Source organism: Glycine max, chromosome 8, assembly GCF_000004515.6.
Source record: "Glycine max cultivar Williams 82 chromosome 8, Glycine_max_v4.0, whole genome shotgun sequence".
NCBI classification, from domain to species: Eukaryota; Viridiplantae; Streptophyta; class Magnoliopsida; order Fabales; family Fabaceae; genus Glycine; species Glycine max.
Window position 1 is genome coordinate 13,535,845 of NC_038244.2, and position 9,726 is coordinate 13,545,570.

The following is a 9,726-nucleotide window of genomic DNA, read 5'->3' on the forward strand; positions in this document are numbered from 1 at the left end:
GTTTTTTTATGAATTAAAGAGTTATATAATATTTTTATAAGTTATCTTAATTATTTATCATATTAATAAGAGTAATATGATATTTTTATTGTAATAAAATAAAATAAACATGAGAAACTTGTTAGAAAAACATTCTCGTTTTCCAATAATTTTTTTTAAAAAAAAATAAGATATCAAATATGAGAAATTGAGATTCTCAATAAACTTAAAATTTCTCCCTTATCAAACCTCCCTAGAGTTACCCAAAATAAAATAAGGATAAAAGTGTAAGAATAGAAAATAATGCCATGAAACCTTAAGAAACCGCACCTGAATCCTCAAGTTCTACAGTCAAAGATGAATCTCCAAGCTCTCCCTCGCTTTTGGTCCTTGGAATAGTCAATGAATGCCTCATAGATAGGGTTTTTCTCTTTTCAAATTGGTTTTGGATCGAAGTCCCTTAAATAATATATAAAATTTCAAATGATATATATTGTGTTATTAAATGTGTATATATATATATATATATATATTGTGTTATTAAATGTAAAATAGTTTCTTTCTTAACAAAGTAATTTTTAGCTGGGAAGAAAAAATAATCAAAATATCGTGTTAGCCTAAAGATAAAAAAGAAAAAGTATTTCATTGAATTTCCAATGATAATTCATTAGACATCAATTATTGTCACGGCGGTTAAGCTTTATTAATCATTATTTAATATTCCTCGCCTCTGTCACTCAGACTCAGCAACAATACCTATATAACATAATGATTTTGTTTAGCACATAAGGTTCAGACAGAAAGTGAAGCTAAGATGCAGTAAAAAAGTATATAGTCAACTTAATACAAATGATATGATTACTCATAATTACAAGTTTATACGTTTACACACTAAGGCTAACTAATCATCATCATCATCTCTTGGTAATGCAGAGAGAGATGGATGTCCTTTCAGTCATGAGAACAGGCTAGGGTAAAGGGGATACAAAGCAGAAAAAAAAGGTACTAATGAGGCAGACAATAAAGCAAGCCCGTGATAGCAATAATAATGATAAGAAAAATAAATAAAGTGAAGGTCATGCATGCATGCATGCCATAACCTAATTAATTAAGCTAGTATGACCACAAGGATTGCCCCATGTTGGCCTGATCAACGACCATGTCCATGCCAAAAAGGGACTTGGTTTGTGAAGACAAGAGTCTGCTTGAGTGGTACAAGTTCTCTGATGATGAATTGGAGGCTTCAGGAAGCACTGAGGGTTGTTGTTGTTCTGATGGTGGTGAGAATTGGCGCATTCTCATGTGCACAACCTCTGCTTGTGCTAGTGCCAATTGGGTTTGGAGCACATCAACTTGTTGTTGAAGAGAGGATATGGCTCCCACACATCCATACACAGGGTCCCTCACCCTTGCATTGGCTTCATATACCATTGAACTAACTGCATCACTTCTTTGGTGCTCAGGTAATTCCTGCCAATTTTGATTACAAAAATAAAACAGTTAAAAAGATCACGCATAAGAACAATCTAATCATAATAGGAAAATATTATCTGTACAATAAATTATATAACAAAATATACAATTAGGCGAAAGGTTAGTATGAGATGATGCAATAAATGATATGATGAAGGGACACAAAACGATCAAATTTAGTGAGAAGCTAACTTGAGATACAATAAATCATATATGGTGGAGAGAAATAGACACAAAATAATATTATATAAATTGTTATATGAATTATTGAATGAATAACGCATCTCAATTATATAAAGTGAAATATCATAATACATGACATTTGATAGTTAATTGGTGTCTAAGTGACTTTAAGGGTAGTGATTGTTTGCTCATAGTGAGGTTCAACCATTCAGCAAAAGAAAAAAGAAAAAAATATATTTTATATGTGGCTAGCATAAATGTGTCCCCATGTAAATGCTATAGAATTAAAGGGAAACAACCCTTTACGTACCAAAACAGATCAATAGGAAAAAAATAAAACTGAGCTTCGATGGGGAGGCCATACGCTTGCGAATTTTTGACCAAAATGCATAGACTAGCTTTTTTAATTTGTAGTAATCGAGGGCTATGATGTAAATCAAAGGGGTTGTTTGGATATAAACTGATCCATGCTTAGTCAAAAAGGGGATGATATGGTGCACGTTGAAGTTAGTTACTTTGGAGGGGAAAAGAATAATATTAAACAGTTGACTATAGAGACAATATTATGTACAATAGTTTCAGAATCATAATTCTTTGAAAATTGAAATACAGTTTACATCTCAACAAGCCATTGAAATCTTGATTCTACTATATCGTAACCGAAAAGGGGCAGCCCTTCGATTGTTTTTCTTGGCAGCAGTGCGTATGCTTGAATTAGGGAAATTAAAGGGTAATAATATTAAGCTTTTGACTTAAAAATTAAGCAATATTATTGGTAAACAAATGGATATTCAAGGTGGATTAGCGACACATTCTTTGTGGTATGCTTAATGGGTTCTAATTTTTTTACATCATTAAATAAACACCAAGATGACATTTATGTCCATGCTTGGTACCAATTATGATGATTATTTTGCTAGTAAAGAAGAAGCCAATATGTCATCAAGGTATCATGCTTACAAAATAATTAATTAACTTTTTAAATATTAATTTATTCACAGGTTGAAACATCTTTATCTGGGGAATCAACATCACTTTTGGACACATTACTAATGTGTCTCCATCAATGTAACCCTGATTTTAAAGACAAAAGGAAAAGTTGAGCATACTAAAACTTTCCTTTTTCCGAAATTATCATTGCCCAAGGAGTCCAAGACTAAAAGCCAAGCCCAAGCGGTGGTCATAAAGAGAGATGTTGAACAAATTGGGATACATATAACCACCATGTAATGATGAGATTAACATTTTTTTTTTTACTTTATCCTCTTCACACTGCGTATATGGCTTCAAGTGGTAAAGCTAATTTATATGCATATGATTCTTTGGTCTCTTTATATGCTCTAAGGAATCATATGCGGTATTACTAGTACAGTAGTACCTTACTTTAACAAAGAATGAGAATTATATACAGTTAATTAAAAGTGCCGACCGTAGGGCCTGCCTCAACTGTAATTAACCACTATAACGGAAGTAAATATGGGAGAAACAAAAGAATGATATCCTTTTTACTTTTCTTTGGACAACAACTTTCAATTTAAGAAATTGAATAATAGCTTATCATAGTATAGATTAATATGATAGTAATTAAAAAAAAGAAAAATAAAAAACTCGTTAGATATAGTATTCACCAAAAGAATATAAAAATATTAATATGCTAGTCATTAAAAGACTCAGGACCTGCTAAATCAGATGTTTGTAACAACCTCTTCAGTTAAGGAAATTAGAAACAAGTGGAGATGAGAGGGAAACCGATTTACTTTTGGAATTTGTGTTAGCATATACGGCTTATTCAAAGTCTTGACAATGGCAGTTAAAATAAGTTTACTTAGGCCCTAGAGCTAGTTTCAGTTCTCACTGAGAAATTATATGCCAAGTTGTTAGACATAAAATCAATCACTTTCCTTCACCTAATTAATAACTAAAAAGTATAGATATTATTGTTTCATCTTGAGTTTAAAGTTTGTTCTTTGTTTCTCTCACTCTTCTAAGAGGCGGTTCATAGCCATCAAAACTAATATAAATTTGTTTAAGATAAACTAGTAATGTAAATTCAAGTTATTTTAAAAATAATTTTAATGTAACTGAGTATATTGAAAATAGATCATTTTAAACTAGTTTTTAACTACTTGTATATTTTTAAATTTATTTTAAATAAAAACAAAAGTATATATGCATGTTTGAAATATTGGATGATTGAATGATCTCTACAATTTTTTAATAGAAAAATAGTATATACAATTATATGTTACCCAAGTATATATAATTCAACCCGAAAATCTAATTGAAGGATAGAGAGTGGCAAAACGAAAAAGAATGAGGGCATGAATTGAAAATACAAACGTAAAAGACTAACTTACATTTTTCTTCTTCTTAAGAATCAGTTTTATTTCAAAGTAAATTGCTTCCCGCAAGAAATAATTCTTAAAAATTTAGGTAATTACCAAAAACACGTTGTATATAAAATTAAGCTGCACCTATGACACTAAATAGATATCTAGTTTTCAAAATAAATACTTAGCAAAGAATCAATATATATATATAATTTGAGCATGTCAATCTATAAATTGCCCATACTTTAAACTCAAATACTTAATTAGGTAAAGAAATATGCAGATAGGAAATCGATCATTTTTAAATATGCTGTTATTATTAATTTCATTAGAGTATGTAAAGATCTACCAGACATTGATAAATGTCATGACTCTTGAGCTCTGATGCAGATTAGTGTGTTTGGATTGATGGTAGGAATCCATGTTGATATAAAATCATAGTGAAATCAATACAAGAGCAATTATTTGTTGCTTCAGAAAATCACAGTTAGTTGAACTCACCGTGTTGTCAAACATGCACTCAGTTTTCTCTGATTTCCTATATGGGCTTTGTACGTGGATTAACCTTTACTTGGTTTATTAGATATAGATGGATGGCCGTATGTAGCAGTGTTACACCTTTTGTTCCCAAAAACACTAGCACTGCTTGTGCTCTATTTCACTAATTTTGTTTTACATAGGCAAAATACTGTCTTTCTTAATAACAAAGTTACGCAACTTGGCAAAAGAGCTGTCATCATCATAAGAGTGCTATATTTCACTAATAAATTCATTTAGCTTAATTATTATCAAAAGAAAAAGTTACTTATAGAAAAATTATTAAAATACAGTTTGAGCAAAAATTAGTAACATCCTTTTTTTATCTTTTCACCAATTTCTTAAAATATATTATGATTCTCTCGCATATATATATATATATATATATATATATATATATATTCATGGTTTGAATTGTGGCGGCAATTGTGTTACCATTAGCAATATTAAAGAAAATTAGGGATTAGCATCAAAAGGAAAAAAAAATAGTGATAAACGTGACTTAATGCAGCCGCTAGCATGATAGCAAACCGTAATTAAAAAATTAAAACCATGGATATATTTGTCAAATGCACAGCTTATATAATTCTGCTTAACATTGTATAGCAAAAGTTGAATGGGTCCTAAAAAAAGTATTCCACAACAAAATATTTTCATGAAAACGACAGAGATTTCATGCGAGGATACGATGATATCGATAGAGATGGGAGAGGTGCATAAGAGCTTGTACCTGTAACATTTTGTTTACATTGCTAGCCCCGAAAACCTTGTGAACACTACCAAACTTCTGGGGTTCATCAGCAGGAAAATAAGGAGCAAACACGCAATCTCGCGTGCATCTCCTTCGAAGAAGCTTGCATGCCGCACATGGCGACATGGTACCTTGTTTCCTTCCACTTTCCTTCATGTTCCTCCAAGTGCAAGAGCAAGGCAATGTGCTAAGAGCTATTAGGTTAATTTCCTTAACCCTAAAAGAAATTAATGAAGGGGTTCTTAACAATGTCAAATAGGGAGCAACAAGAAGGCTTAAAATGAATAAAGAAAAAAAAAAGAGAGAAGTTGAGAGAGGAGAAGGTGGACTTAAGGGAGGGAATTGGAGATGATGTTATATAGAGATTTTATGTGACAGCAAATCTTTTGTGGGCCCCACTAAAGAAGAGGATATAGATTCTGCTGGACAAAATCATCCATGTTGATAAGATCTTTTGTCCCTACCTTGAAAAATATATTTTGTCTCACTATTTTATTTTATTCTTTTTTCTACGCGCGCTCTCGTAAGCATGGTTGGCTTCATCATTTGAAACTTCTTCGTGATTTGAGAGGGTTCGGTTCAGAACAAGCAATCTACCCTTCCTTTCTGTTTAATTGTAATGTTATTTGGGTTGTTGTTCTATTCACAGTCAAGTACATTTGTCAGTGTTTCTCATTGGCCTTGTGTTGTGCTTTTTCTTTTCTTTTTTATCCAAGACACATGGATTATTTTCTTTTTCTTAAATTTGTTTCTGGGAGCTTTACAAGGTGAACATAGAAAAGATCAGTTTGTACGGGTACCAAAGAACTTGACAGGAAATAAACTAAAAAGAACAGTGTAAGTGCCCTCTATTTTAGATGTGAAAGAAAACAAATGAATTAATTGGATTTTTGGTCATGTAGTTTATTGAATAGGCAATTTTAATTGTTATAGTTTGATTTGCTTAAATGAAACTCTCATACTTTTAAAATCAATTAAATACAGTCTAACATGTGTCATTCTACTGTATTCTAACACATTGACATGGTCCTCATGTGATACTTAAAAATAAGGTTTGAAAATGACATTTGAACTCCATGTCTCATGCATAAGAATTAAAGGTGATAAAATGAGTTAGACTAATCTCAAATTTGTCTGATCAAATATAAGACTTGGACTTTACATTTTGAGTTCAAATAGATATGAACTTTTTTAATTCGACCTAATTATGATCTAATCTAGGCTTAGTCTGAAGAAAAAAAATCCACTAAAGATCCTAAGAAAAGACTTTATAAAGGGTAAGAATGAAAAAGTGTATGTGCACAAGTGCACAAGTGCCCGTGCACACACTTGAATCCATATACAAGATTTTTACAAGCTAGATTAGAACACGTGCGCACACTTGAATCCATATTCAAGAATTTTACAAGCTAGATTAGAGGGATGGAAATAAACAAGCTATATGGTAATTAAAATTTCAAGTCTTGAGTATCATGAAAGTTAAAACTAACCCATTATGATACTATTATGCATAATCTAAATATACCATACACAACGTGTTGAATAAGATGTTTGATATCTAAAACACAACTTTTTTCCCCTAAAAATAGAGATAAATTGGATATAATGAGTACAAATATCATTAGGCAAACCTCTATAGAAACAAAGTCACGCATAGACTTGGTTCCTTTCTAAAGAATCACATGTATTGGGCAAAAGTGCTCAAATTCAAGTATAATTGATCGCTAAGAAGAACTCTACTCAAACTAACTCTTCTAAAACATTTGCTTTCAACTAATTTAAGGAATGCTTTGACAACATTGAATGGGCGGGCTTGTCGGAAATAGAACTTAACTCGTTTTCAATTGGAATTGAGAAAATAAAACATTGATTATTTTAACTAGTTCTAACTCAAAATCATTAAAAATACCAAATCAAAGTTTGAAATTTTATTTTCCAAAACATAATTCATAAATAATATAAATATGATTATTCAAATGTGAAATTATTAAAATACATTTTTCTCTTGGGATTTGTTTATTCAAAACTAGTCTAGATTGGCCAGTTTCTAGAAAACACGTTTATGAAGAAGTATTGTAATATTTTTCTATTCACCTTTAAAACTTAAAACTAGGCTTAAACCACTGCGATTAGATGTATAATTAATGTTTGGTCACTATTTTCATTTAAACTTGAGGTTTATTAGGGTTAAAACTTGGTAAGAGTGAGGGTGGATGAGTGTTCAACCAACTCTAGAGAAAATGAGAGGGAGGGAGTTTTAGGAATTTGTCACAAATGAAGAGTATGAAGGACGATTGGACTTGCCTAATCCTTAACCTACTTAAACTGAAAGTCCACTTGGTAAAAAGGGAGCCCAAAAGAAATGTATTTAATTTGTTGTACTTTAGATTTTTGGGTTGAATCTAACCATATTCCTAATAAGAATAGTGTTAATATCCCAAATTGATATAGCAGAAAAATCACGCAGATGATATAGTAGAGGGAGAAAGAAAAAAAAATCAGTTAAAGTTGGTGTCTAGAATGATATAGCAGGGAGGAGATAATCAGGACCTCGGGAGGATGATGGGCAAACCACGTTCAATTCTTTTTCACAAATTTCCCATCTAATTTTAGAGCCAAAGATATGTGAAATGTGTTTCATAAGTATGGTGAGGTTTCAAAAGTTCTTATCCTGGGAAAGGCATATAAGTATGGGAAGAGATTTGGTCTCATCTGGTTCCATGGAGTGCAGGATGCTCGAAGCTTGGGATTGATGTTGGATAAAATATTCATTGGAAGATACAAACTTATGGTAAACACTCCAAAATTCTTGGGAGGCAATGATATAGAATCAATAGACCGGATGTAGTGGAAAAACAGGTAAGATGGGAGAGGGAATAGACGAAGCAACACAATGAGAATTATATGGTGTGCTAGGAGAAATCATATGCGAGCATCACAAAGAAATGCCCAAAACCAGAGATGTATTATGACAAGAAAAAGGGTCGTCGCGCGGGAGTTTCAGTATTCAACCTATCTTTCAAGTTCTGTCGGGAGGAAATGCACCAGCTGGAAATGGCATATATGGGGAGTGGTAAAAAATGGAGACTCATTCATCACCCAACAAAAGCTTCACATGGAAGGTATCTTCGAAATTAAAGCTACAGGGATAGGGACTTCCATGGGGTTACTAGAGACGCACGATGAGAAAGATGTGGCGAAGTACATCAACGAAGATAAAGATGATGAAAATCCTTTTTCATCAATCACAATTCAGCATTTTAAAAGACCCAAACTTAAAGAAAAAATGTGTAGAAAAAAGGAAAAACAAATTGAGATAATAAATGAGAATGAACAATACCAAAATCCCTAAAGATCGATAAGTTGAGGAGAATTTATCACAAAAAATAAAAATTCTTTGAAAAAAAATTTAGGGTTCTACATAAGAATTAAGAGAAAACATACAATTCTCTCACACTTAATACAAAGCTAAATTCTGATTTTATTTAAATCTAAGTTATTTTCATTGATAAAATTGTGAGGTACATATAATCGTCTTAAGGCATGCCAACCTACTAATAATTGAACTCTTAATGAAAAAAAATATTCCAAGTTAGTGCCTATTAAATATTTGTAAACAAGTCAACAACCACTAATATTATTTCTAACTAAAAATTATAATAAAAATAAAGAAAATAAACCTGAGCCCATTATTTTGATAGAAAATCCAAACAAAAATATTGGGCCCAAATGAAAAGTCAAATTTATTCTTGGATTTTTTCTTCAAGTTAGTTCATTGCCCTTATTTCTCAAACAATTGACGAATTTGAGTTAGGGTTTCACATTTTTCATTTCAAATTAGTCTTCATTCACCATTTGCTTAGTACATGCTCTTGTGATTGGTTCATCAGATTCATGTTCTGCTTCAAGGTCCATGCTCCTGGGTTGGTTCTCATCATCCCCTCCTTCTTTGAGTGAATTTGACCTTGAATTGGAGCCATCTACACTTGCAACACAAGAAAACAAAGTATTAGTTTCAATGGAAAAAAATCCTACTTCTAAGGAGACTTGAATTTCTTAAAAAAGGCAAATCTCTTAGTATTTATGTGCTTACCTATCCATCCTCCCGGATCAAATACAAGGACAAGGAAACTATCATACAATATTAAATGGAAATGTTTTTCTCTCTTGGATGTTGGGCACTTTAGCACAAATTTCATAGCCAAGTGAACCCAATGAAAATTATGAGCAAACAAGGACATCTTCAAACCATGAACAAAATCTTTAAATTTATCCCTTTTATGTACAATACATCTACCAAAACACTTAAGTGTTTCATGTTCCATGTAAGTTCCAAAGGAAAATCCATGAAACATTACACTTTCATTATGAGTTCCTCTAATCAAACTCAAGGACTTGGCACCATCACCCAAAACAATATCATGCAAATTATATGCATTAAGCACCTTACAAGTATCATGCAAATCAAGAATT

The 9,726-nt window shown here is 31.7% G+C and overlaps 1 protein-coding gene across 1 annotated transcript; it reads right to left on the minus strand.

Moving 5' to 3' along the window:
- Positions 1 to 790: 790 nt before the first annotated feature.
- On the minus strand, positions 791 to 5,572 carry LBD32 (LBD domain-containing transcription factor). The gene is made up of 2 exons (NM_001354004.1): positions 5,233 to 5,572; positions 791 to 1,449 (listed from the first exon to the last, which is right to left on the minus strand). Exons 1-2 carry the CDS (start codon positions 5,407 to 5,409, stop codon positions 1,093 to 1,095), a joined length of 534 nt encoding a protein of 177 aa, NP_001340933.1. The 5' UTR covers positions 5,410 to 5,572; the 3' UTR covers positions 791 to 1,092.
- Between the last annotated feature and the right edge of the window lie 4,154 nt (positions 5,573 to 9,726).